The sequence below is a fragment of the Mesoplodon densirostris genome, chromosome X (genome assembly GCF_025265405.1).
Source record: "Mesoplodon densirostris isolate mMesDen1 chromosome X, mMesDen1 primary haplotype, whole genome shotgun sequence".
NCBI lineage: Eukaryota > Metazoa > Chordata > Mammalia > Artiodactyla > Ziphiidae > Mesoplodon > Mesoplodon densirostris.
Window position 1 is genome coordinate 130583218 of NC_082681.1, and position 26753 is coordinate 130609970.

The window sequence follows — 26753 nt, forward strand, 5'->3', positions numbered from 1 at the left end:
TAAGGACTTCGCTCAAAAACTGCCTTCTCAGTGAGACTTCTATGACCTTTCATTTCTATTATAAAAAAAATACATAAAATTAACCATCGTGGACTTCCCTGGTGGCGCAGTGGTTAAGAATCCACCCGCCAATGCAGGGGACACGGGTTTGAGCCCTGGTCCGGGAAGATCCCACATGCCGCGGAGCAACTAAGCCTGTGCGCCACAACTACTGAAGCCTGCGCGCCTAGAGCCCACAGTCCACAATAAGAGAAGCCACCACAATGAGAAGCCTGCACATCACAACGAAGAGGAGCCCCTGCTCTCCGCAACTAAAGAAAGCCCGCACGCAGCAACGAAGACCCAACACAGCCAACAATAAATAAATAAGTAAAATTTACCATTGTAACCATTTTTCATTGTGCAGTTCAGTAGTATTAAATATACTTACATTGTTGTGGAAGAGATCTCTAGAATTTTTTCACCTTCCCAAACTGAACTCTATCCCCATTCAACAACTCCCCATTTCCCCATCTCTAGCCCCTGGTAACCACCATTCTACTTTCTGTCTCTATGAATTTAATTACTTTAGGAATCTCATATAAGTGGAATCGTATAGGATTCATTCTTTTGTGACTGGCTTATTTCACTTAGCACAATGTCTTCAAGCTTCATCCATGTTGTAGCCTGTGACATGACTTCCTTCCTTTTTAAGGCTAATATTCCATATACATATATACCACTTTTTCCTTATCCATTCAGCTGTCGATGGACACATGGGCTGCTTCCACCTCTTGGCTACTGTGAATAATGCTGCTATGAACGTGGATGTGCAAGTATCTCTTGGAGACCTGCTTTCAGCTCTTTTGGATGTACATCCAGAAGTGGAATTGCTGGATCATATGGTGATTCTATTTTTAATTTTTTTAAAAAATAGAGTTATTTATTTTTGGCTACGTTGGGTCTGTACTGCTGCGCACAGGCGCTGCGCACAGGCTTTCTCTAGTTGCGACAAGCAGGGGCTACTCTTCGTTGCAATGTGCGGGCTTCTCATCGCCGTGGTTTGTTTTTGTTGCCAAGCATGGGCGTGCGGGCCGCGTGGCTCATGGGCTTAGTTGCTCCGCGGCATGTGGGATCTTCCCAGACCAGGGCTTAAACCCGTGTCCCCTGCATTGGTAGGTGGATTCTTAACCACTGCACCACCAGGGAAGTCCCTAGTTTTAATTTTTTGAGGAAACTCCATACTGTTTTCTATAGCCGCTGCACCATTTTACAGTCCTGATGTTTGTAGATACCCATTTACATTTCTAAATGTAACCCTTTCTAAAATGGTAAATCTTTCTAAATACACAAACCCTGCTTCCCTACCATCTGATTCTTCAGTAGCCCCTTCGACTATCTCAAACACTGCTGTATTTTACTGGTTTACCCTGTCTGTTGCCCACAGGGCAGGACCTTCCATTTGTTTCTTTGCTGTTGCATCTGCAATGCGTGGCAGCTACCACATGCACATGGAAAGAGAGAATGCAAATGTGGTGAAGAACTAACAACTGGGGAGTCTAGGTGAATGGGATACGAGTATGCGTTGTACTATTCTAGCAACTTCTCTGTAGATCTGAAGTGCTTCAAAATTAAAAGTTGAGGGAGAAGGACACACCAAGCTAGCCTCCCACAGCTACTGCCCCTGACGTGGGCCAACGCTTGTCAAAGTCTTAGAAAGAGGAATAATGGCCATGACCGGCAGCCGCGCCCAGAACCTCTCCGCCCGAGGCACTGCATGGGCTGCAGTGCGGGAGGCTGCCAGCGGGCGGCTCTCACTTCTCTCAGGACCTGTGTTTTGGGCTGAGATCAGGGGCTGTGGTGGTAGACGTTGTGATGAGTTAACAGTTGGGAAACAAAGTTGCAATCGAGCACTGATAGTGTCTCCCAACCCCACTGGGCTCCTTAGACATTTGTCACCGCAAACCTGAAAGATTTCCCCAGTGGAGACCCCGTGATGGGCACAACTAGGGTCGGGTGAACAGAAGGGCCAAAAGGATGCTTCACTGCTCTTAATGGCACAAACGGAGAAAAATGACAAGCGTCCAAAACGTTAGGGACCCACAAAACATCCTGAGCCACACGCGGCCCTGAAGATGGCACATGAAGGAGTAAAAATCCACCCCGTTTAGTTGTCCTTTCCTTTTAATTTCAAGTTAGACAGACGTTTCCATGGTACCTGCTGTTTACAGATCTGAGGCCCCTCACTTCAATTCCCTCGCGTAGGGCACACAGCCCGTCCTTCCAGGGCAGCGCCTGGTGCCGTGAGGCAAAACAGCAGGGGCTCCGCGAAACCCTTTGTCCTCTCCTGCTTACCTTCAGAGGTGGGGGCTGAAGTTTCTTGGGGCTGTAAGGCTCTGCCTGGCCGGCAAACGTGTGTCCGTGGATGGAAGTGACACCAACGTAGCAGGGCTCTGGGTGCGGGGGGCTGGTCTGGGCGCAGCTGCTACAGCCACTGTCCACCGAGTCGGCTTGCCAACTCCTGAAGGCGGGTGTGGCAAAAGCCCCCAAAACGTTCATCAGGGCACTGACCTTACTGCTGCACTCAGGGCACAGCAGCAGAGCCGCCCAATGTTTGCTTCCAGTAACTGAAGACGGTTGCTTTTCTCATAAAATGAAAGGCAGTTCTGTCTCGTAGGGAAGACTGAGCCACAAGGCCTTTCATTAAGAGGGTCTGTCTGTCTGTATCGCCCAATTGCAGCCCCTGAAGATGCCAGCATCCCGGAAGCCCCTCTCCCCGAGCCCTCCCAGCCTCCTGCCCATCCCTGAACACACACCCTCCGTGCACTTTCCCTTTCGGAAATAAACTCCTCTTGAAAATAAATCCACAGAAAGCTATTAGGAAGAAGTAGCAAGCTTTGGAAACATGATGCTCTTTATGGAAAACCGTGGAAGCAAAGCAACATGAAAGTGCTGCCGGAAAGGACCCGCCGGGGAGCGATTCACTCGCGGCGCCTGCCCATCTGAGCTATTCCTCTACTGCAGACACGTCTGCCCCGAGTCAAGCGTTCACCCACGGGCTGCTCCGGGGAAGACGTAAAGGGGCATCGCATGATTCCATTTACAAGAGAGGCCCAGGACAGGCAAATCCCTGGAGATGGCACGCAGAGGGGCAGTTGCCAGGGGCTGGGAGGACTGGGCGCACTGTTAATGGTATGGGGTTTCCTTTTTGCACAACGAAAACGCCCTCAACTTGAGTGTGATGTTGGGGGCACAGCTCTGTGCCTGTACTAAAAACCACCGAATCGTCCACTTAATGGGTGAACTGTATGGTAGGGAGATTATATCCCAATAAAGCAGTTAATAAAGAAAAAAACAAAACTTAAAGGGCCCTATTGTATTCAATCTGGGCAGAGGGAGTCCCTCAACAGTTCCCCCCTTTAAGAGAAATTCGGGGAACAGAAGGAAAGGTGAAAAGACTACACGTAGAGCTGAGGTCAGTGTACTGCCCTCGTGCAGACTGGCATACGATCCCCCATAAGGATCCCGACTTCTGGGCAAAGGTACCGAAGAGCCGCCGCACACATTCTACGCAGCGTGGCGTCTGATGAACACCCCGGCGGCCTCTCGCCCGAGGGGCTGCTGGCCGCGCTCACCTCTCGGACACAGCCTCGGCCTGCTCCGCCCTGCGCTCCATCTCCACGACCTCCTCCTCCGTGTACTCCAGCTTCACCCGCTCCTCGGCCAGCTCTCTCTCCACCGCCTGCAGCTGGGCCGTGGTTCTCGCCAGCAGCACTGTCACCGCGTCCTACAGGACCAAAGGGACGCTGCTAAGAAGCAGCCGAGGCCAGCGGCGTGTGGGCGGCAAAGCAGAAAGCGGGCGCCTGCACGGCCCATGGGGAGCATCCCTGCTGCCGGGCTGGTGGCCATCCCCGGCTGCTCTCCAGCGGGAAGCAGCTCACCCCCCGGGCTGGCAGCAAGACAGTAACTTGGCCTTTCCATGTGGCTCTGAGGACTCAAATTTTAAGCAACCAACGCATCACTCATCATCATGAACAAGTTGCATTAAAGAATATTACCATGAACGGCCACATACATCACTATAGTCCGTTTTTATTACTTCCCTTGAAACCCTGCTTCTTCGTCGCCACTGTGTTCTAAGACTAAGTCTACACGCGTTTCTTAGAAACAATGTCCCCAGGAAAAGCCCGTCTCAAAGCCAGGCCACCTACTGTCTTTCCACACGTGGTGGGCGCAGGGTCCCGGAAGTCGCTGTGTCCCAGACGCTCGTCCTCCCGCCGGGGGGGCTCGGGGCCGGTGAACACCTGCACCGAGTACCAGCGCAGCTGCATCTCGCTCGAACCATCGTAATCAGCCAAGTTAATCTGAGCAATGCCCTGTGTGGTGTTTAAAAAAAAAAAAAGCAGAACAGGCCCTGAATGACTGCACCTTAACAACCAACGGGCATCAAAGTCACTCTTTAATCTTAAGCAGAAAGGCCATACAATGTGTCACTGCTATTCAAACGACTGCAGTAAAATGAAAGTCATCGAAAAGGATCGTAACGGGGGTGGCTCCTCGCTTGCTTGTTCAGCCCAATCAGAAAGTGCTAGAAGGGGAACAGGGGCAGAGAATGGACGACATGGAATGGTGGGTCAGGCTCAGGATCTGCCACTCAAAGAGCCGCTGATTCTAGCAGGAATTTTTGAAAGAAGAGAGGACTGGTGTAAAATAATATAAATAAATAAATAACCCCCCCAAAAAAAAAGAGAGGGATAGGATTGGTGGAACTCTCCAATCTCTAATTCTGCCACTGAAGGGGTGGGACCAAGGGGGACAATTCCAACCTTGGGAAGAAAGCACCCTGGCTTCCAAGCCCTGGCCCTGCACTGGCTGGCCGGGGTGAAGACGGACTGCTGACCTGCCCAGTTATAGGGTTGCCAGATAAAATAGAGGGCATCTGGGTGAACTGCAATTTCAAATAAACAGATTTTTTTAAAATAGAAGTATGTCCCAGATATTACATGGGACATACTTACACTAAAAGGCATCCATAGTTTATTTGAAATTCAAATTTAACTGACCATCCTAGACTTCTATCTACCAAATGTCTCAACCCGACTTTTATTAGTTCCCGTGACGCAAGACAGGGATAATGCAGAAGCCGCTGCGTAGGAGTTTTGCAAGAATTAGCTGAGATAATATATTTAAATTACAGAACACTTGACAAGATAAGGGGTTTTACCATCCCTTTCTGTCCTCCCAGCTACGGAGATCACTTGACATCAGGACACAGGCAGGAGGGGAGGGAGGGGGAGAGGGTGAGGAGGGCGCCGTACCAGCAGTTCTTCCTGTAGCTGCGGATTCACTGAGCACACGTATAACTGAAGGGACTTCAACGTCACCATGCTTGAATGCACAGGGATTCTGAAAACTTCATTAAATATCAGGGGGGCTTGCAATTCCAGAGCCTTAGAGCAGTAAGTGTTTGGCGTGCCGGAGTCAAGCGGGGGCAAATAGACGCGGATGTGTCTGGAACCAAGAAAGGAAGGAAAAAGCAGACGGAGGCAGCGCTTACTGACACATCTGCACGTGACACGCATGGATCACATACGTGTGCACAGACGCCGCCCTTTTCCACTGCCCATGTGCAGAATTTTAATGTCTTTTGGAAAAGATCCTTTTCTCCACTAAGAGTAAGCCCAAAGAACTTACGTGCCCCTGGCGATCAGGGGGAAAAACCCAATCACAAAGAGAAGACTTCCAAGTCAGTGGTTAGGACTTCAGGGGGACTCAAATGGAGGTTCTGCTTTTACCACCTTTGTGGGAAAACATCTGCACTGATCTCTCCACGGCCCCTCGGCTCCCTCTCCAAGCTCTGCCTGCCTTGCCTCTCAGACTGCTCGCCCACCCAGGCACCCGCCGTGCTGGGCTCCCGGCCCTGTCTGCCCGCAGCAGGGAACCAGCACCCAGGAGAAGCTCCAGCATCAGTGGAGTAAAGTACAGGATCAGGGCGAACCCTCAGCTGCTGAAAACCAGGCTGCTTCTAAGGCCTTCGGGAGGCCAGTTTACAAAGACGATTCACGGAAGGGGAGGGCACCGTCGGGCCTGAACACCCATCACAGGTGGGTTCACCCGCCAGGGTGAGTGGGACCTCACACCCCCATCAGGCACCCATCTCCCCACTGGGGACAACTCAGATCTCCTTCTCCCTGCTCGGACAAGGATGCCTGAGCCCAGCCTGAGGGCTCTTCAGGCACCTCATCAGATCGCAAGAGCCGAGTGTGGCTGTGTCGCCACCAGTCTTGTGACCAGGATGGACGTTTTCAGCCCCAACGCTGCCGATGCTGGGCACCCGGCACTTTGTGAGCATGGCCACGGCACATAACCAGCCTGGCTCCAGTAACTCCACCTGCCTCAAATAATAAACCAGCCTCTTCTTAAAACTTACAATCCTTTAGATTTCAGACAGACATTCCCTGGCGTTTTATTCTAAATTCAGGTTCCACGACAGTCTTTTCCCTCCCCAAACTGCCACGTGCAGCAGGTCGGCCAGTGGTGCCGTGTGGAGGAGGGCCCGGGGGGAGGACACGCCGCCCCCGGCGCGGGACCTTACATTTTGCAGTCTTCCTTCACCACCAGCCCGGCAAAGTTCTTCAGTTGGAGCACGTTCACGAGGAGACACTCGCTGGCACTGTCGTGCCTAGAAAAGAAAATGCACGTTCACAGACTGCAAACGCCCCACGGTGCAGAAATCCTGCTTGAACTACTGCAGTGGTCCTCACCTCACCCCCAGGGGACCTGTGCAAAGTCTAGAGGCTTTTCTTACTGTCACACTGAGTGGAGGGGGGCTACTGCATGTAGTGGGTGGAGGCCAGGGCTGCTGCTCAACACCCCAGGGGGCACAGGACGGCCCCCAACCAAGAATGACCCAGCCTGAATGTCACGAGTGCCGAGAAACGCTGGGATGACAAGAGTGAGCAAAAGAAAGCTGCTGGGATGTGAACATCCTGCCCTTGTTCGTCTGAACACTGCTGGTTACTGCCTTTCTAGACACTGTAGCTAGAAACCAAAACGCTTAGTGTTGCACAGCACCTGGCTACCCCAGCTCCGGCGGGAACTTTCCTGAGGGCCTGACTGTGCCCACGGGGTGAGTGTCCCCGGCTGTGACTTGGTGTTGGAGGACGGCAGTGGAGCCGCTCTTGCCCATCTCTCCTTCCCGCCACCGCTGTCCCTTCACCTGAGACCGCTGAGATGGGCCCGGGGGTACCCAGGCCAGGGAGCAGCACCCGGATCACGCGGGTCCCTCCATCCCTCCTGGCCTGTGTGTGGAGGCGTGAGTCGCCGGGCGGGCCCCAATCTACATATCGTCTTTACGAGCAACAGGGAAGGAGTCTTCTGTACTCACAAAAATCCAACATGGATCTGGGGGCCCTCGTTACCGCAAGCGTCTCCACGCGCAGGCTCGTCAGCATCCTCGCTCCTGAACACAGTTGGAAAGGCACCGCGTTACTCCGAGGGGGCCTGGTTACCTCGGGCTCGGCAGAAGCGCTCTCACACTAGGGGTGCTTCTTACTGAGAAGGGCTTTATTAAGTTGTGACATAAATAAATGCTTTAAGTGACTGACAGGGCACGGCAGGTCCCCAGGATCCATGACGTCACCTCCCAGGGTACCTGCTGACGAAGTGGCCTTTTTGAGAAAATACCTCTCAAAACCACATGTGATATTCACAACAAAGTTCAAAAACATATACTCTTAAAAGCTTTGCAGGGGGGACTTCCCTGGTGGTCCAGTGGTTAAGACTCCGCGCTTCCACCGCAGGGGGCGCGGGTGCGATCCCTGGTCAGGGAACTAAGATCCCACAAGCTGAGCAGCGCAGCCAAAAAAAAAAAAAAAAAGTTGGCGATAAGTGAAATGTATACAGATATCTGAGCTGAAAAAATGACATTAAAGGCCTCAAACAAAATAAAGCCCACAAGGGGTTTTGTCCCTGCAAAGTAATTCCTCCAGCTAAGGAAAGGGGATGGGGGGTACATCCATTTCTAGTGAACGTCCTTTCTAGAAAAGCAGGTCTCCCTCGCACACTGGTTCTCCTTTTCCGGCTCTACTGGGCTCATGCCTTCCAACCCCCGGGGCCGGAGAGAAAGCACTCATCCTAGATGCCCGAAGCCAGGCCAGTCCCCAGATGCCACCTGGGACCAGAGGGGGTCCGTGGGGATGCTCAGGGCCCCTCCCACATGGGGAGAAGCCAGAAGAGCTGCACCCCGGAGACACACAGGGTGTCAAGCCAGACAGGTCTCGGTAGGGGTGCCTTCTGAGAAGTCAGCCCAGGCAGGGGAGAAGGTCAGCTTCTAACCTTTTGGTGGGAGGTTCAAACACGCCGCTGTCGCTGGCCAGCGAGTAATCGGACAGGCAGGTGGACACGCAGCGCGCTCTCCGCTCCAGCCTCTGGGCGCTGTCTTCTCGGGGGGTCGCTGCTGCAGACGAGAGACACGGCCGGGCTCAGGAGGCGACAGCGCGGGAGCCCAGGGCAGAGCAGAGACAAAGGCACGAAGTGGCAGAGACAGGCCAGCACGTGTGCAGATGTGTGTTTACATGCACTCTGCTCGAGTCTTTTCTTATATTGGAAAATGGAAGAAACAGGCTTCTGGCTACTTCTTTAAAAGCTCTTTAAATGATCATCAATCTCCCTTCACCTCCTTAATGAGTGCACAGGTCAGAAGGTGGCGGGAAAGCCCTTGGCGTGGCCCTTTGAGAGAGTGTCACACGGGAAGACCTGGAGAGAGATTTCGCCTGCACGCGGATGGCAGCGCGCTCTCCGAGAAGCAGGAGGGGGGTGTTTCCTCCTTGACGCTGCTTGGTATTCTCCATACTTTATACAAGGAACACAGGCTACACTGCTTTATAATCAGAAAACAGAGTTTTAAAAAATCATCAAATAACCCCCAACAAAATGGAGTGACTTTCAAGTCAGAGGACACAGATGCACCCAGACTCGGCCTTTGCCGATGTCTCCGTGACCCCTCTGCCGCTCTAACTGCAGCGTCCTCAGCAGCCCTGGGGCCAGACTGGCTTCCAGAACTGTCTCCTGGGATTAGAAAGGACCATCACTGGGCAGCTAATTTTTGTCTCGTATCTGTTTCAACCAAGAGCCAAAGACAACCACTGACATTGTCCCTTTTACCATTTCATCAACTCCTTTCCTCACAGCAACAAGTTTCTTTTAACAAAAGCAACAGAAACAGGCATGCCGTCTCCCGCTGCTAAATGTGACGACGGACACAGGAACCTCAACGCTTCTGAGAGAGGCACACACAGTCAGAACACAGGCTTAAACCGTAAAGCCCCAAACTGAGCCTCACTCTGGCATCACAACGCCTCTTATTAATAATGCAGGTACCTCTTTTCTTCCTATGTTCTCCGGCCATCTAAGCTCTAGAAATTGAAAATCTAGACACCTGTGTACCCCTGAGTTGAGGGAAATAGCGAGTCCACCAATGACCATCTCTCTGTTCAACCAATTTATTATTCACAGCACAATTAAACCCAAATATATTCACTGGGGTACAAAACAGACAGGGCTGTGGCCTTTGGTCTCACGATGTTAACTGCAGACAAAAGTCGATCGATCTCTGAAAGGTCTGCAGCGCCCAGCGTGGGGGCCACCGGCCCCACCTCGGCCAGGGGCAGAAGCTGGCTCCATGCTGGGGTGGCCGGAGGCACCGACTCTCAGATCGTAGACGGCGACTCCCAAGTCCAGCTCTGCTTGTCACCCCGGCCCCATGGAAGGACCCAGAGCCTCCAGCTCTAAACTGCAGATAGAACTGCTCAGTCTGCTGCATGGAACCCCAGCAAACACAACGACTCACTACTTCCATTCCCAGCCCTGACACTCGGCCTTACATGCCTTTAAGGAAGTAACACCACACAATGATCCAGTTAACTTCCAGGCAACCCGATGGTGTGACTGACAAAATTTCTCTCTCATTGCAGTGAAAGTGGATGAAGAGAGAAAGGAAATGGGGGAAACAATCGTCAGTGATCCTGGGCTTAGCACATTCACGGAGCAACTGGATGCAGGAGTTGACAGAAGGAGGTACGGTCAGCACTTGCCCTGGGTGAGAAACAGCACACGGCACACCCCACAGTACACACCGCAACCGTCTGCTCTTGGGCTTCAAGGCAACGAGACGGAAAGTGGGGAGCAACGCCAGTGAGGTATGGAATAAACAAGCTTCCACACATTCATTTTATAAACCTCTGATCTTTCCATCATGAAACACAGACAAACAGACACTGAGACTTAAGGACAGCAACACTGCTTGACAAAAGGGAAGAAAGTATAAGGAAAATCACATCGTGGGCAAAGCTGCCAGCTGGCATATTAAAATAATGAAAGCGCTGAAGTCTGGGAAAAAAATGCAAGAAGGAAAAAATACGTCAAGCTCTTAGAAAAGTTCTTACACAACTTTCAGAGCCAGGATGAATACCGTTCAAACGACAATAACAAAAAGAGCAACTGTTGAGCTACATTAAAGCACAGCCATGAGCTATGCCCTTCCTGACCACACCCCGAGCATCCTAAATACATTGATTCACTGCACAAAGATGTGGCACAGCCTGACCAGCAAGGCGAAGGAGAAGTCCAAGGTCACTTACAGTGAACGTTTCTGTCGAGCCGCATGAGAAAAGAGATAAAAAAAAAAAGCACAAAGTGAAAAAACTGCAGAATTTAAGCCAACAATTTTAAACGGTATGAATGTAATAAAAAACATCAATAAACAGATGAACAAGGTCAAAGTACTTACGGACTTATATTAGCAAATACCAGTGGGGAATGAAAATAGGAACGATTTCAAAATCATGACACATTTGAGTTTCAAAATGTGGGGAAGATAAAATTGTAGTAAACATGTAAAAACGGTTAAAGATGACAGTTTATTTCCCCACTCCCCTGCCCCACCTTCTGTGCCCTCAGGTTGATTTAAAACACAATGGGCAACTCTGAATTTTATGTTACTAAAATTTTTCTCGCTAAAGCTTCCTTGAGTCAAACTTAGACTGTACTGTTCTTAGACTGGAGAGTGGAGGGAAATACGTGACCTCGGGCGTCATAAATGAGGGGTGGGGTTATTGTAACGAGTACTGAGATCCTCGCCAACTTTATGAAGCTGCGATGACTCTAGGCTTCATAAGCATCAAGGGAGGCAAGGAGTCACCCTGTGTCCATGCCTGAAGCTGCTCACCCAACCCAGCCCTGCGAGAGCACCTACCAAGACCCATTCACTAAGTCAAGTACCTCTAGTTTGTATTCTACCCAGAGTGTCATATATGAACGCACCACCAGGTGGCAGTATCTGACCACACCATAAGTAAAGACCTACGAGTCTAAGCTTGAAGCATTATAATATCCACCACAAAGCAGAAAAGAAAAATAAAGAAATCAGGATCAGAAATTAAGTCAGCTCTTCTCCTTCCCACCCAGTGTTTCCCCTGGACCAAAAGCGGTGCTGGACCTTGTATGGATTTTCTGCATAAGTAGACAAACACTCTTGTATCTCAGCCTTTAAAGAAAAGTTGGTACGGGTGGGGGACGGTGTGGACACTGAGAAGAGGAAGCTCAAGCAACAACAGATGCACGATTCAGTCCTTATTCTGTATTTTCTTTTTTGAATAAACATGGAGCACTGAACCTGTGATTACAACAAAGAACAAAGCGAATAAAGTTCCCCTGTACATGTGAATTACAGAAATGACGTATCTGGGGATATGAAAGGTGTGTTTGCAAACGCAGGGGGGGAGACACCAAAATAATAGAGATGCCAAAAAGGCCCGGGGCTGCCGCAGAACGTAATGGATCTCTGGTTAAACACATAAATGCTACAAGAGACTATTATCTTACATATATATAATAACCCGCGTGGGTATACATAAAAAACCCCGACAGGTAACAGAATGGTGGTGAATAGAAGAGCCCATAAAGATCACCTCATTCAAGGGCACAGAAGCTGAGACTCAGCTCCATCTAAGGTTGCGCTCAAGGTCGCACAGCTAGTGAGTCAACAGGGCAGGGAACAGAATCTGGGTATAAGCTGCTAGTTCGAAGCCATTTCTGCTACATCACCCTGGTTTTGGATTCACGTTTTATTTCCACCTTTTGCTGCTGACTGCTTAACAGTACATGACCAGGGTTTCTCAGCCTCGGCACTCTTGACATCTTGGCTGGATCATTCCAGCCAAGATGGGGACCATGCTGTGCACTGTAGGATGTTGAGCATTGCCCCTGGTCTCCACCTACTAGATGCCAGTAGCAGCCCACCAGCCTCAAAGTGTGACAACTGAAAATGTCTGCCAAGTATCTCCAGGGGTCAAAAACACCCCTGGTTGAGATCCACTATGCTATACAAATTATCTAGTGTTCGCCTAAATGGAATATCTAAAAACAGTTTTGCTGTGCAAATAAAAATGAAGTGGGCTGAACTTCAGGAATGAGAGGGCTGTTCTGATCTTCTCTAAAAATTAAGGAAGTTAAAGTCGCTAGAGGTTGGCTCACAAAAGCACTCGGGGTGAAGATAAGGAGGGTGAAGCCCAGACTCTGCTTTGTGCACCAGCCATCAGCCAGAATACTCCCCAGAACAGCAGTCTGGTTTTCCATGTGGGCTACAAGCTGACAGACGCTGGCACCAAGCAGAAGCTGAATTAACACCAACTGGACGGATGAAATTCTCATGGATACATGTTTCTGGATTTAAAGAGCAGCAGAGAAATCGATTCGGTAGAAAGGACTGATATTTCCCCCCCCCTCCCTGATAGAATTATGTCCTTGAAAAGTACAAGGACAGGGCTTCCCTGGTGGCACAGTAGTTAAGAATCTGCCTGCCAATTCAGGGGATACGGGTTCGAGCCCTGGTCCGGGAAGATCCCACATGCCGCGGAGCAACTGAGCCCGTGCCCCACAACTACTGAGCCTGCGCTCTAGAGCCCGCGAGCCACAACTACTGAGCCCGCGTGCCACAACTACTGAAGCCCGCGCACCTAGAGCCCATGCTCTGCAAGAAGAGAAGGCACCGCAATGAGAAGCCCACGCACCGCAATGAAGAGTAGCCCCTGCTCGCCGCAACTAGAGGAAAAACCGCTCGCAGCAACAAAGGCCCAACGCAGCCAAAAATAAATGAAAAAAAACAAAGTACAAGGACAAAGGATGAAGAGATGAAGTCACAGGGCCAACGTTAGTGGAGATTTCTGCCGGGCCACAGCCAGACAGCAGTGCCAGTGCTGGTCTGAGGCGGGCACACACACAGAACGTTGCATGTGGGCACACGCCCTGGAGAGTTCGTTAAGGCCCGAGTACTTCTTTAGCAGCCTCCGAATGCGGAGGAACTGTCTCATTTTCGACAATTAAGTATATTCTGAAAACAAACCAAATGGCTGGGAAAGACTACTTTCCATGACATTTCAAGGACCCAGGGCAAAAGCACGCGGAACGAGCAAGGGAGCGGGAGGGCGGGCGTGCGTGCGTGCGTGCGGGCGGGCCTCCTCTTGCCCTGGAGGGTCCTAAGCTGAGGGCTCACTAGGCCACAGCAGAGCCAGCTGGCTTCCATGCGGATGCACGGCTTCCTCCCTGAACTCGAGACCTTTCCTCCCCGGTCCCGGGGCACCCACCGGACCCATCAGTACGTACTTGCAGCCGTGGGAGCGGCAGCCGCTTGGGGTCCTCGCTCGCGAGGTCCTTCCCCGTCCCCGGGGCACCCGTGCGGCGGCAGGGACGTCGCGCCCGGAGGGTCTTCGTCCCCCACGGCGGAGGCCTGAGCGCGCAGCCTGTCCAGGGCGCCCAGGCCCGCCACCTCGAAGGCGTCCCCGAGCTGGGCCAGGGGTGAGTCTCGCGAGGCCGGGAGGAAGGGCGTGTCCAAGGGCGAGCTGGGCGGGGACAGCGAGGACAGCGAGGAGCGCGAGGACAGGGACGCCAGGGACTGCGGCGTGTCCAGGGAGCGCCTCTGTTTGTGGGGGCCAGCGGGGCCCGGGGCGTCCGCCAAGGGGGCGTCCCGGCCCAGGGAGTCGAAGGGGACGAGGTCGAAGCGCAGGAGCGGGCCGCCCTCGGCGTCGGGCTTCTCGTACTGCGGGAGGCCGTAGATGTCGGTGAAGCTGACGGAGCTCAGGGAGCCCCGGCTGGAGGCCAGCGAGCCCCGGCTGGAGGCCAGGGAGCCGCGGCTGCTCCCCGAGGAGACGGTCAGGGTGCTGGCGGACAGGCTGAAACGAGAAGAGCAGCCTGGAGCCCGCGGCTGGAGCCTGCCCGTCCCCACCGCGAGCCGAGCCTCCGGTCTGCTCCACGAGGAGCAAACCTCACACCGGCGCCTCTTCAACACCTCTGAGCCTTTTAAGACACCCACCCCCACCCCCGCCCCTTCGTAAATATTTCCTTTGTGTCTTTGAATGTCAGTCGAGAGCAGTAGTTAACGTCAAGGGCTCTTGCTCGAGTTCAAGTTCCAGCTCACACTCAAGACTAGCTGAACGCATTTGATTTGGTCAAGGGCTTTGCCCTTTCCGAGCCTCCCACCTTCTCACCCGGCGCTGGGATGAGAGCGGTTCCTGCCTCAAGGCACTGTGAGGGGAGAACTGAGAAAACAATACGCAGAAAGCCCTTAACACTACACTTCCCGATACGGTAAGTGCTTGAAACCTGGAGCTCTTACTGAGCATCCAAATCGGATTTTAAAGATATTCATGCCTAACTAAAATGAGTATCTTAAAAAAAATAATTAAAAGTGTACGTGTGCATCTATGTAGATGGACTTATACACTCCTGAGGCTGGGAGTTACAAAATCCTTCGATAAATGATTCATTATTCTGAAGTCACATCTGGTTCTCATATTCCTTGGATCATATGTGAGCAGCTCCTCTTAAAAATATCGTGTATCCACACTTTCCTGTCCAGTGTTTACAACCACTGCAGGTTCTAAGTTCTGGGAGAGAAAGTCAGGCTAAATGAATCGTGAAGTTCACGGCCACTATGTTATAACATGATAATCAAGTTACCCACCTTTGTAACTGGGACTGGAGATAGGACGTTAGACGGGTAGCTTCTTCCAGCTGCATCAGGAGACAGTTTCTTTTTTCCTGAAGTAGAATCCTGTAGGTACGAAAAGAGTCCACTGGTGGATTTCAAAGATGCCAAGTATATTTTCCTAACAAGAAATTCAACTGTAAATTCCCCCAAACCGATTGAGGTGTCAATGACTAAATTCTAAAAAAGCACATCCAAGGTCATAAACACCAAGATAACAGACTGTTCTACTGTTTTTGTCTTGCTTAAAAATGTACCACTGGCCGCCTGAACAGTGCCTGATACACTGTAGAAGTTCAGCACATGGGTGGATAGGCGGAGGAATGCATGGGTGGGTGGATGGATGGATGGATGGATGAATGGATGCGTGGATGGATGGATGGATGCATGCGTGGATGGATGGGTGGAAAGACGGATGGATAAATCAATGGGTGGATGGCTGGATGGACTGATGGATGCAGGGGTGGGAGGAGGGACAGGCAGACAGATAGGTGAACAGGTGGATTGGATGGACAGATAGCAGACAGGCAGATGGGCATACGGATGAGTGGTTGAGGTGTGTGGGAGGATGGGTGTGGGTGGATGAACAGATGGATGGGAGACTAGACTAGAATATGGATACAAATGCACAGCATGCAGTAATCTACTGGAACTCCTTGGAACAAATCAGATTCCCTCATGCTAAGTCCCCTTCCAGGCAAAACTACGTGCAATTCTAAAATCTACAGAATTAAAAGATTAAACACAAATAAAATAAAAAAACAACTGCCACAGTGTTGGAGGTAGTCTTCTTCCCACTTTTTTCAACTTTATTATTTTCTAAAATGAAATTTTTTCCCACAGCGCTAAGCCCACTGCCTAGAATAGAGCCCGACATGGATAGGCACTCGAAAAAGTTATTAAGTGAATGTACAAATGAATGTTTGCTTCTAGAACAAAACAGTTCTCGTTTACAAATCAAAATGACGGCAGTTTAACACATGGCCAAGCAGGCACCCTACAAAACAACTGCTCTTCCTTTGAAAGAGGAAAAACCTTACATCCCGCCAATCCCCAGTAACTCTCACTAACCTGCTCAAACTTTCCATCTGACAATGATGCCACTGAAACCAAGACGGGCAAAGACTGGGCCTGGCCAAACAGCTGGCACACGTCAGCCCTGAGATGCGTACCTCCATACCTTTCTGCCTGGCTCCCTCCTCCCAGACCGGGTCTCTTCTAACGCCCTCAGCCTGTTCCCAGGGAAAGCCCTCCGCCTCTGGGCCCCAGGCGGCAGGGAGAAACGGGCCCGCATCCGCTAGGCCCAGAACGTCACCGCCGAGGGAACACTCATGGGGCACTTGGCCCCATCACCTGGCCGGAAAGGTGCTTATTAGCACCTGTGCACGTCCCGCCTTGCCCAAGGCCGTGTAGTGCCAGATTCAGGAGACACCTGGGGCCAATTCAGTCCCAGCTGAGGGCCCTGCGCCCCAGGATGCAGCTCCCAGGCTGGTTCCACAAGAGACCCCATCAGATGAACGAGCTTGGGTGACCCAGGCCCTGAACCCAGGCATCAGGGTAAAACCAGCTCCGTGGGGTTCCATGGATTTGTGCCCTGGGACCACAGCACTCCTGCACTCTGGATTTCCACGTGGTGAGGGCAGAAACACTCAAGGGTACATGGGTGTGGGGTCCTGGTACATGTGGTGGACATGTGGTGTTCGTGGGACTGAATCCTCGCCCGTTAAGAGAAAACCAACCAGAACTCCCAGGCCCACTGACCTGAAACATACACAAGAGAACAGCATGGGGAGAACGGAAGGTGATGTTAAGCTGAAACAATACAAAAGCACAAGAGCACAGATGAAACTTCCATTTCATAGTCCCGTTGCAGAGTCAGAAGCGATAAACTCTGGGTTTATTTTGAGCGAGGTGACAAGGCACGCCCCCACGTCAGGCAAACTAACATGCTCTCCGCCCATTCCTATGCACTGGACTCTCCAATCACCACTGCTTCCCTCCAGCGCTGACGTTAGCCCCTAAGGACACAACACAGGCCTGTCTATCAATTAACAATGAACATCCAAGCAGAGACAACCCCCAGCAAAAACAGAGGACAGCCCTAACATTCGATGAAATAATCGTTATGAGGGCAGCTGTACTGACCAAATAATTCAGGTGACTATTAAACTCTGGGTAGAGAATGCTCACAGAGATACAGCTCATGATCCTCATAATACAGTGAATTTTAAGGAGCCAGTATGTTATCAAATGGGCGGTGGGCCCTCCAAAGCTCAGCAAATATCCCCAAACTTCTGACAGCTGTGCAACGTGGAAAGCAGACCCAGCCTTCCACACAATCCGTGATCACACAACAATCTGTGATCACACAAAGCAAACGGAAACCAGGAGACGGGGCACACAACGAAAGGCCGAGCAACAGAGGACAAATGTGCTTCATGTGTCCCGCGCTGGGAAAGAGCCCCAAGACCAAGTGAAGAGACGCACGTTCAGAAACAGACACGCGAGAGAGCGGAGACTTCCTGCTGCCAAAAGGGCAGGCTTTGCTGGCGAGAAATCAAAGTCGGAGATAAAAGAGGTAGACTGCGGAAACGGAGATGCTGCTGACGTCAGGAACGAGGTTCCTCCGTGGTCACAGAGCCAACCCCCACCTGCCTCCGGCCCCCTGTGGGCTGGAGACCTGACACCTGTCCTGGGCGCTGTCCTGAAAACACAGGGGGCGGGGGCACCTGGCACCTGCAGCGGGAGTGGGCGGGGTCTAAGTGGTGGGTTCCCCGGTCTTCCCTACTCCATCCGGTTCTCGACCACCTCCCACTTGTAATAGGGACCCGGAGCGTCCGAGCCCTGGGCACCCCCTGCGGATGGCAGGCTCCCTCCACCTTCCGCCAGGCCGTAGCTGCGTGAGTAATAAGGCTTCGGCTTTGCCAGCTGCTCCTCCGCTGGAAGCCAGCCCCGCCTGCCCAGCCAGCCCACCTTTCCGTGGCACCCTGCATGGATGTGGCCCGGGAGCGCTGGATCTCGTCCTCCAGGCGTCGCCGCTCCTCGTCCAGCCGGGCCACGTCCTCCGCCGGCCGCCTCTGCTGGATGATGAGCTGCAGTTCCTGAAGCAGGGCCTCCTTCTCCTTGATGAGCTGCAGCCGGTCCCTGTCGGCCTCGGCCATGCCCGGCCAGGACTCGCTCTCAAACTGGGCCAGCTGCCTCTGGATATTTGAGACTCTGCAAGACAGGGACACATAAAAATCCATGAACTTGATGAAAAAGCACTGTCTTCACACATCCTCAGCACCATCACACGGATTCTAGAAACTCAGTCCGATAAATACGGGAATGATTGCACTGAGTAAAACCTCACACGACAAAAATAAAGGATCTGGAAATGAGGTGTAACAAAAATGATGTGTAAGTCCTTTGCGACATATGCCCCAGCCTATGAGATTCAGGATGACGGTAACCATATCATTTTTGTTTCAAAGAACTGACCAAAAGGCTGGCAGACCCCAACTCGCCCACGTGCACGGTGCTGTTTCCTCTGTGTCCCGTTCTGGAGCGGGATGGAGCCGGCTCATTTCTCTCTGTGCCCCTCCCTCTGCAGTAGCTAAACACCGTGCTGCACACACGAGAGATGCTTCTGGCCTCCTGCCTTCTCTGCCGTGCCTAACTGCTGAGCCCGCCTTGAGAAAATCCCAGGAGAGAAATGCGCCCATCACAGGATTCTGTATCGTGCCAGAGGCCTTGACCACGCATGAAGTTCAAAACGCCTGGCAGAGAGCAGATACTCAACAAAAGCTAAATGCATGAAACGGAGAATAAACACGCCAGCAAGGATATGAAAGAATGGGAGCCAGCCCTGGTGAGAGTGGATGTGGTACAGGGTAATCTGGGCGGATACAAACCAGTCAGTTGCACTGTGCTGGCACCACCATCAAGGTGTAAAACTATGGCTCTCGTCACTCCCTGTGTGCCTAAATGTCCGCGTGCCTGCCTGGCAGACAGACTGGTGTCCTGAGGTGGTGCTGAATGCAGAGTAAGTGAAAGAGATGCGACTTGTGTTTTCAGAGCATCCTTTCATAGCAGGAGTAGAATGTTTTAAGCCCTTTAAGTTTACATGTGGCTAAGGATGAGGGCTATTTCTGGGCAGAAACAAGGAACTCCAGACCTGACCAGAACCCAGCGCTGTGGAGGACAGAGATTGGCACACGGGCCCAAAACCAAAATCCAAAGACTTCTCTGAGGTGACAGAGAGCTGTGAGGACAGCTAAGCGGCAGGTGCACATAGCCCTCTAGCCTCTAAGGCAGCGGTTCTCAAAGTGGGGTCCCTGACTGGCAGCCTCAGCATCACCTAGGAGCTTGTTACAAATGCAAACCTCGGGCCCCACCCCAGACCTGCTGAATGCCACACTCTGCGGATTGGGGTTGGGCAACCTGGGTTTTGACAAGCCCTCTAGGAGTTTTTGATGCTTGTTTGACACCCTCTGCTTTCAGGCAGCCCAGCCTGGTCTGGAGGATGCTAATTGGCCTTGGAGCTCTTAGAGGCTTGCATCAGGCACGGATGGGATTATCCTCACTAAAACAGGAATGGCAAGAGTGCTTCTGAGACTGCGCCGTCCCGTGCCCAGGGCACATGTCGCTAATCAAAGCTGGCATCCTTCCTGCTGGGTCCAGACTTCAGAATCCTTCTCAACACTGTGCTTCCTGCAGATACTGGTACACGTGTTAAGGACTGTCGGCCAGCCCTGCACCAATCCACGCTCTTCCTGAACTAGACATAAGCACAAGACTAGTCAGGCTGGCTGTAGGACAGGGCAAGACTCCTTCTTCAAGTACCAAACCAATCGGATAACCCACAGTCACGAAGAGACAAGAATATACAAGTTATAGTTTAAATGCACACATTTTACTCAAGCCCAGTTCCCCAAGAAGGTAAAGAAAATAGCTGAATGTCAGTAGCTTTATTAGACAAGTTCTTTTCTAACTTAAAACTAATTTCCTGAAAATGTGTTGGAAAATGGTGCCAAATCATGTCACTGAAAACTAATGACAGATGCAGCTGAACAGGGTTAGGAATCCAACTGGGCTTAAGCATCCACCTCTGTCTAATTAGTGTAATTAAAATTTATGGCAGGCATGTAACTGAAGCCCAAGGAAACACTCCAAGCAGACTCATAAATTAGCGCCAAATCAGACATCAGACCCAGTGAAATTTCTGGAACATTCTGCTGTAGATCAAGCCAAGTCAAAGGTAAGGAATAAATATATAAGAGATGTACAATGAGCAAACGCACTGGGTCCTCATAATTTTTCATTTCAATGTATCTGATCCACAGGAAAGCCTGTCTGAGCACAACTAAAGTTAGCAGTATTACCTGGTAATATATACTAATAATTCTCATACTACAAGCAGACATATTTTTAAAAGCACTCCTTTTGAGTTTTCTGAAGTTTACATGTAAGGAGATCAAGATTCCATATGAGTTGGCCAGCTCCAGGTTAGCTGCCATTTCACAGGGATTCAAGTTGCTGAGGGTGGCTGGAGATCCAGTCCTAGATACTCCTATTCTTTCCAGGAAAATCTCAAGTAATATCCACTATCAGAAAAAAGAATAAAGAAAAAACTGAATTATGAGAGGGAGGAGAAGCAAAGGGCAAATTTCAAGAGGTCTGCCCACTGTGAGCATAAAAGAAATAGTACAGCGGCCAGAAATAAACAGTGTACTGTAACTTTCCAGAGCTCACAAGAAAAATATGTAAGGACACATGGTGAGGGATGACTTCTACAGCAGAGACAACCTGGATGAAGCTGACTTCATGTAACCCATCTGGAAAAGCTGTTTGGGCTGTGCTGAGTACTAGGCAAGCACACTGTGCTTAGAACAGTGCTCTTTTAATAATTAAATTTTACAACAATGTGAATGACTGCATACTCGTCTCAGAGGTACCTAAGAATCTAGAAGGATACTGGCATATATTGGAAAGTGCAGTTTCTTTCTCTAGATCCATACTCCGGAGGCAGACATTTGGGTTATGCTCTCAGCCAGGTTGAGAGAAGCACGTGTCTGTCTGTCTGTCTGTACTGGGAGCCGAAAGCTCTAAAAGGATTCCTTCAGCGCTTCCTAGTACAGTTGCCAAGGAATAGACGGGATGGCTTTACCTTTAAAACAATAAGCCCTGTCTACCGTGCTGCTGGCCGGGAAACAAGCCACCTGCAAGGCGGACCCTTCGTGTGCTAGGGTTACTGGAGGGAACAGACCTTCCACGTCAGACCACATACAGATGTACAGTCACGATGTCCCTTCTACACCCACGCCCAACAGCTGATGCGTAGTGCAGGTTGGAACCCCACTCCTGCAAGCGCCATTGCTCCAATTCTGGGTAATACAGGAAAAACCATTTCCAGAAAGGCTGTCTTCTGAAATATCTTTTCAGGGAAATTAAATACATAGAAACAAAGCAAGGTCATGATTACAGTTTGTAAAAAAAAAAAAAAAAAACTTTTCCAAGTTCTTTTTTTTTTGGCCGCGCTGCGCGGCTTGCGGGATCTTAGTTCCCCGACCACGGACCGAGCCCAGGGCCACGGCAGTGAGAGCGGCAAGTCCTAACCACTGGATGCTTAAGAGGTGGACCGCCAGGGACCTCCCCAAGTTCATTTTTAAAGAGAACCGAGATCAATTACTCAGCCATAAGAAGGAATAAAATCGGGTCATTTGTAGAGATGTGGATGGACCTAGAGTCTGTCATACAGAGTGAAGTAAGCCGAAAAGAGAAAAAAGAAATATTGTATATTAACACATACATGTGGAATCTAGGAAAATGGTACAGATGAAACTATCTGTAGGGCACAAATAGAGACGTAGATGTAGAGAACAGACACGTGGACACAGGGGGAGAAGGGGATGGTGGCACAAACTGGGAGATTAGGTTTGGCATAAATACACTACCATGTGTAAAATATAGCTAGTGGGCACCTGCTGTATACCACAGGGAGCTCAGCTCGGTGCTCTGTGACGACCTAGATGGGTGGGATGGGGGGGAGTGGGAGGGAGGTCCAAGAGGGAGGGGATGTATGTATACATAGAGCTGATTCGCTTCACTGTATAGCAGAAACTAACACAACATTGTAAAGCAATTTTACTCCAATTAAAAGAAAAAAAAAGTAAATAAATTTAAAAAAATAATAAAGAGAACCGAGATCAATTTAAAACTGGCAAGGGTTTTTTTTTTTCCCTGCGAGTCACCTGTATTCTTTACTGATTCTTTTTTTTTTTTTTTTTTTTTTTTTTGGCGGTACACGGGCCTCTCACTGTTGTGGCCTCTCCCGTTGTGGAGCACAGGCTCCGGACGCACAGGCTCAGCGGCCATGGCTCACGGGCCTAGCCGCTCCACGGCATGTGGGACCCTCCCGGACCGGGGCACGAACCCGTGTCCCCTGCATCGGCAGGCGGACTCTCAACCACTGCGCCACCAGGGAAGCCCTGATTCTTATTTTTGATAGGTAATCCCTTTTATGGCCTATATATATATCCTCTCACAAATGCCTTTAAAGGCTTTAAAACACATGTCCCTGTGCTCAGGATAGTGAAGAAGTGAAAGCAAGTCCTCAATCAAGCATTCTGGTCTCATATTTATTGTGTGATTTCTAAATTCCATCCCCCTGAACAGGCCTAATGTAGACAGAAGTCAAATATGAATCATTTTTCCCTTGCTAGTTTTGCCCAAACACCTTTTCTGTTACAACCCAGGCACCATTAAACCATGAATGGAAACCTGCATTTATGCCGCAGAAACTGCTTGGACCCTTACAGTTCACATGGAAATCTTAAATATGACTCCTTTTTCGAAGAAGAAAATGCACTTTTAATATTACACAGTTTTGAGGCATATTTTACATATCCAGAGTAATCCCCAGGTATTTGAATTTATACCTGAATTCTGTGACCTATAATATAAATTCCCATGTTCCTAAAAAACTGCTGCTTTCTGGAATAGAAATGGAACTCCAGGCAAGCCATGGCTCTGCTGGTCGTGATGGGACGTGGTGGATCCCAATGCCATGTTCCAGGACATGGTGCCAGCTTGGAGCCTAGTGCCTTCAGATGTCAATGACAGCTACAGACTTGATACCTTTATGTTTCCTCTCCTTAGTTTTCTTTTTTGCAAATATCCATTCAAATGAAAAGCAAAAGTTCACCAGAGTCTCAGCTGAGATCTGAGTCAGATGGATGGTGAAATCACTTCAGCTCCCTGAACTAAATATCGATAAACCAGTGTCCATTTGGCTCAACTCTGTATCCTACACTGGAGATTCACGGAGTCTGGATATAGAAGTGTGGCATAAGAAGGACCTACGAATACCCCAACATCCCTCCCTGCCCTCACATCTTGTCCCCTCTGAATGAACAGATCTTCAGAGAGTGAGTTCGTTAAGTGAAAAGGCAGATCGTCTCCAGGCTTCTTTCTCTTGGCCTGAATGGAGAAGGTGCGTTCCTTTGTTTCTCATAGCCGTGCCCCACTCCCAAACCCAAACACACAGTCATTAGAGAAATGAAGGGAAAATCCAACAGACTGATCAAATTCAGCTGGAACCCTAATACTACGCCAGCGACAAATGAGGAACAGCAGGGCCCATCCTGGCAACAAACACTGAGACATGGAGAAACCAGACGGGCCGAATGTTTTGTTCCTATAAGGACCGCGAGTGTTTCTATGGAAACAGCTAGTCTGTGCACTGTACAGTTCCAGTTTCTGGAACACGTGCTCTTAGGTTAAAAATAAGGAGCTGGGCTTCCCTGGTGGTGCAGTGGTTGAGAGTCCGCCTGCCGATGCAGGGGACACGGGTTCGTGCCCCGGTCCGGGAAGATCCCACATGCTGCGGAGCAGCTGGGCCCGTGAGCCACGGCCGCTGAGCCTGCGCTCCGCAACGGGAGAGGCCACAACAGTGAGAGGCCCGCGTACCGCAAAAAAAAAAAAAAAGAATTAAAAAAAAAAAAAAAAAAAAGGAGCCATCTGCGTCATCAGGATTGCTTCAAGAAGACTAGCTCCTCCAAACTGGCTTTGAAAAATTCTCAAATTTTTAACCAATAATGTGAAAATATTTCCATCATAAGGTCTGCCTTGGGAATCCAAAGCCATGTTCCTAAAGGGAAAGGAATAAGCAGTTGTTTGGGTACATTTCACATGACCTAGAGTTGAAAACACAAAACTAGTCCCCATGATAGTGGTGGTTTGGTCTAGAGAATTCTCTAGAAATCATACCAGTGCTTGGAATTATGAGTTCCACTTCCATAAACTTCCTTTAAATCTGAATGTACGTGAAACCCTCATAGCCCAGAACATTTATTGCATTTTGACGATTTGCCAACTCTGAGAAACCATCTCGAATCTAGATATACAAGGAAATACATAAGTGCATCAACTTCTCTCCACTTAGAAGTGGCAAAGCCCAGGAGGTTTTGCAGAGGGTAGGAAAGCTCAACTTCGCAGGGTGGAATGATTTCAGAACTGGGAGCTGGGAGATGGACGTCTAAGGCTGGGGCAGCAGAAGGAAAAGACAGAACGCTGAACGTGGCACTAAAATAAGGAAAGCCTCGCAGTGAAGAGCAGGGAAGGATGCGCTTTTCTTGCTAACACTGCCATCAGAAGTGACGCCTTCTCTTCCACGCACTGGTGGGTGAACGGGGGGGCATGATGCCTTCCTGTAGGTGGGACACCCTTCTCCACTGATGCTTGTCATGGAGGTGGCCACGTGGAGAGTCCCTGGACAGAACTCCAAAGCCACTGTGCTTTGACTGTGGTCCTCATTACTCAGGTTTTGGAACATTAACGTTGGTTCTAGGTTTAGTTCTTGGCAAAGACCTGCTTGCTGTTGCTCCCTCCCCAAGTCTACGCTGTTCTAATCATGTGTCTCATTTAGAGGCAGTCTGAACACACACACAGAAAAGGCAACTGGAATAAAATCCCTGACCTGGTGCTGGGTGGCCATACTCTTAACACCTGATGACCTTGACCCTCCCTAAGTGTCACATGTATACCAGGAGCGGGGATCGTAGGGTTGTCCTGACCACACTACAAGGGGTATTGAGTCTAGCGTCTTGCCAGATGTGGCTGGCACTTGTAGGACCACAGCTGAGTAGGTTACAAGTCAGGAACTCACTCACCTTCCAGTTAAACCTTAACTGTAAGCAATTTCAGTGACTGGAGGCCAAATATGATTACCCCACAGGGACTGGAGCCAGGCACTGCCACCACATCAGGGGACCGGATCCAGAGTGCCAAACACAGGCTGCTGTAATCAACGACTTGGCAACAACAAGAACGCTTCAAGGATGCTTTTACGCAGGAGAAGGTACAATGAAAGCACCGAACTGATTATCAGAAATCGAGACCCATCTTCTAAGTGGTCGACCATAAAGCGAGACCCAGAGAACTCTCTCAGGGGCCGTTCTTCCCTGACACCTAAGAAACTTGCCATTATACAACTTTCCGCGCTGACCCCTGCTCCCCCTGGAGTGAGAAAGCCCTTCCTCAACGTATGGGCAGCAGGAATTCCAGCATCCCTCAGGGCCCAGCTCCAATGCCATTTTCTCCAACACCTAAGAACAGGACGCATTACAGGGGGTTCCAAGACCACAAGCCCTTTCCAATGACCATGAAGGCCCAGGAAGCATAAGCCGAGCTTGGAATGATGACGTAGGAGGTGACTGTGCCCAGCCTCCATCAGCTCCCTAAAGACATGCATGTCTAGATGCCCTTTCTCCTCTTAAGTCAAGGGGAACTATCCCACGGCTCACCCCAGGACGAGGGCCTTGGGGAAGGGAGCCAGGAACACAGCAGTTGGCCTGGAGCTGACTGGGCCCCAGGACTCTGTCCACTCGCCCACCCGCAGGGGTGAAGGCCAAAGAGCAAGTGTGACCAAAGCAGACCCCTGTGTACTCATTCAATCAATATTCACCAGGTACTCAGCTGGTGGAATTATAGCAATGACCTAAACAGACAAAAACCCCTGCCCTCATGGGCTTCCCATTCTCGCAGGGAAAGACAGACACAGTGACCAGAAGGAGAGCAGAGGCCACGTGACCATTTGAGGCAAAGCATTCCATTGCAGGCAGAGGAAACAGCGAGGGCCAAGGGCACTGTATTAGTTTCCTTCTCTTTCTGTAACAAATTACCACAAACTTGGTGGCTTAGAACAACACACACATGATTACCTTACAGTTCCAGATGTCAGAAGTCAAAAATGGGCGAGCAGGGCTGTGATCCTTCTGGAGGCTTCGGGAAGAATCCATTTTGCAGCTGTTTCCAAGGGCTGCCCACATTCCTTGGCTCAAGGCCCTGAATCACTCTGATCTCTGCCACCCTCACATCTCCTTCTCTGCTTCTCCCTCTTATAGGGACCCTTGTGATTACACTGAGCCTCTCTAGATAATCCAGGGTCATCTCCCCATCTCAAGATCTCTAGCTTGAGGCCATCTGCAAAGTTCCTTCTGCCATGGAAGGCAAAGAGTCACAGGTTTGGGGATTAAGACATCTGGGGCAGCATTATTCTGCCAACTCCAAGCACTAAATCAGGAGTGTGCCTGGCAGGTCTGAGGCCTGGCATGCAAGGGGGCCAACGTGGCTGGACGAGGCTAACGCCCTGAGTCAGTGGAGGACCTGCTGCTGAGCCCTTGACATCCACACACAGTAGGGATTTCGGAGCAAGATAAGAAGCTCAAGAGTACGGTTTCTCGAAGGCAAA

General features: G+C 50.5%; 1 protein-coding gene across 3 annotated transcripts in view; it reads right to left on the minus strand.

Annotated features, from left to right (window-relative positions):
- Positions 1-26753, minus strand: part of WWC3 (WWC family member 3) — a 118761-nt gene that overhangs the window by 13595 nt on the left and 78413 nt on the right. For all 3 annotated transcript variants that reach the window (XM_060087990.1, XM_060087991.1, XM_060087992.1), the window contains 10 exons: positions 17996-18238; positions 14999-15088; positions 13642-14207; positions 8317-8437; positions 7367-7441; positions 6575-6661; positions 5298-5490; positions 4191-4355; positions 3615-3766; positions 2335-2500 (listed from right to left, as the gene is read on the minus strand). In XM_060087990.1, the coding sequence (XP_059943973.1) occupies positions 2335-2500; positions 3615-3766; positions 4191-4355; positions 5298-5490; positions 6575-6661; positions 7367-7441; positions 8317-8437; positions 13642-14207; positions 14999-15088; positions 17996-18238 (1858 nt within the window). The remainder of the gene's footprint in view (positions 1-2334; positions 2501-3614; positions 3767-4190; positions 4356-5297; positions 5491-6574; positions 6662-7366; positions 7442-8316; positions 8438-13641; positions 14208-14998; positions 15089-17995; positions 18239-26753) is intronic.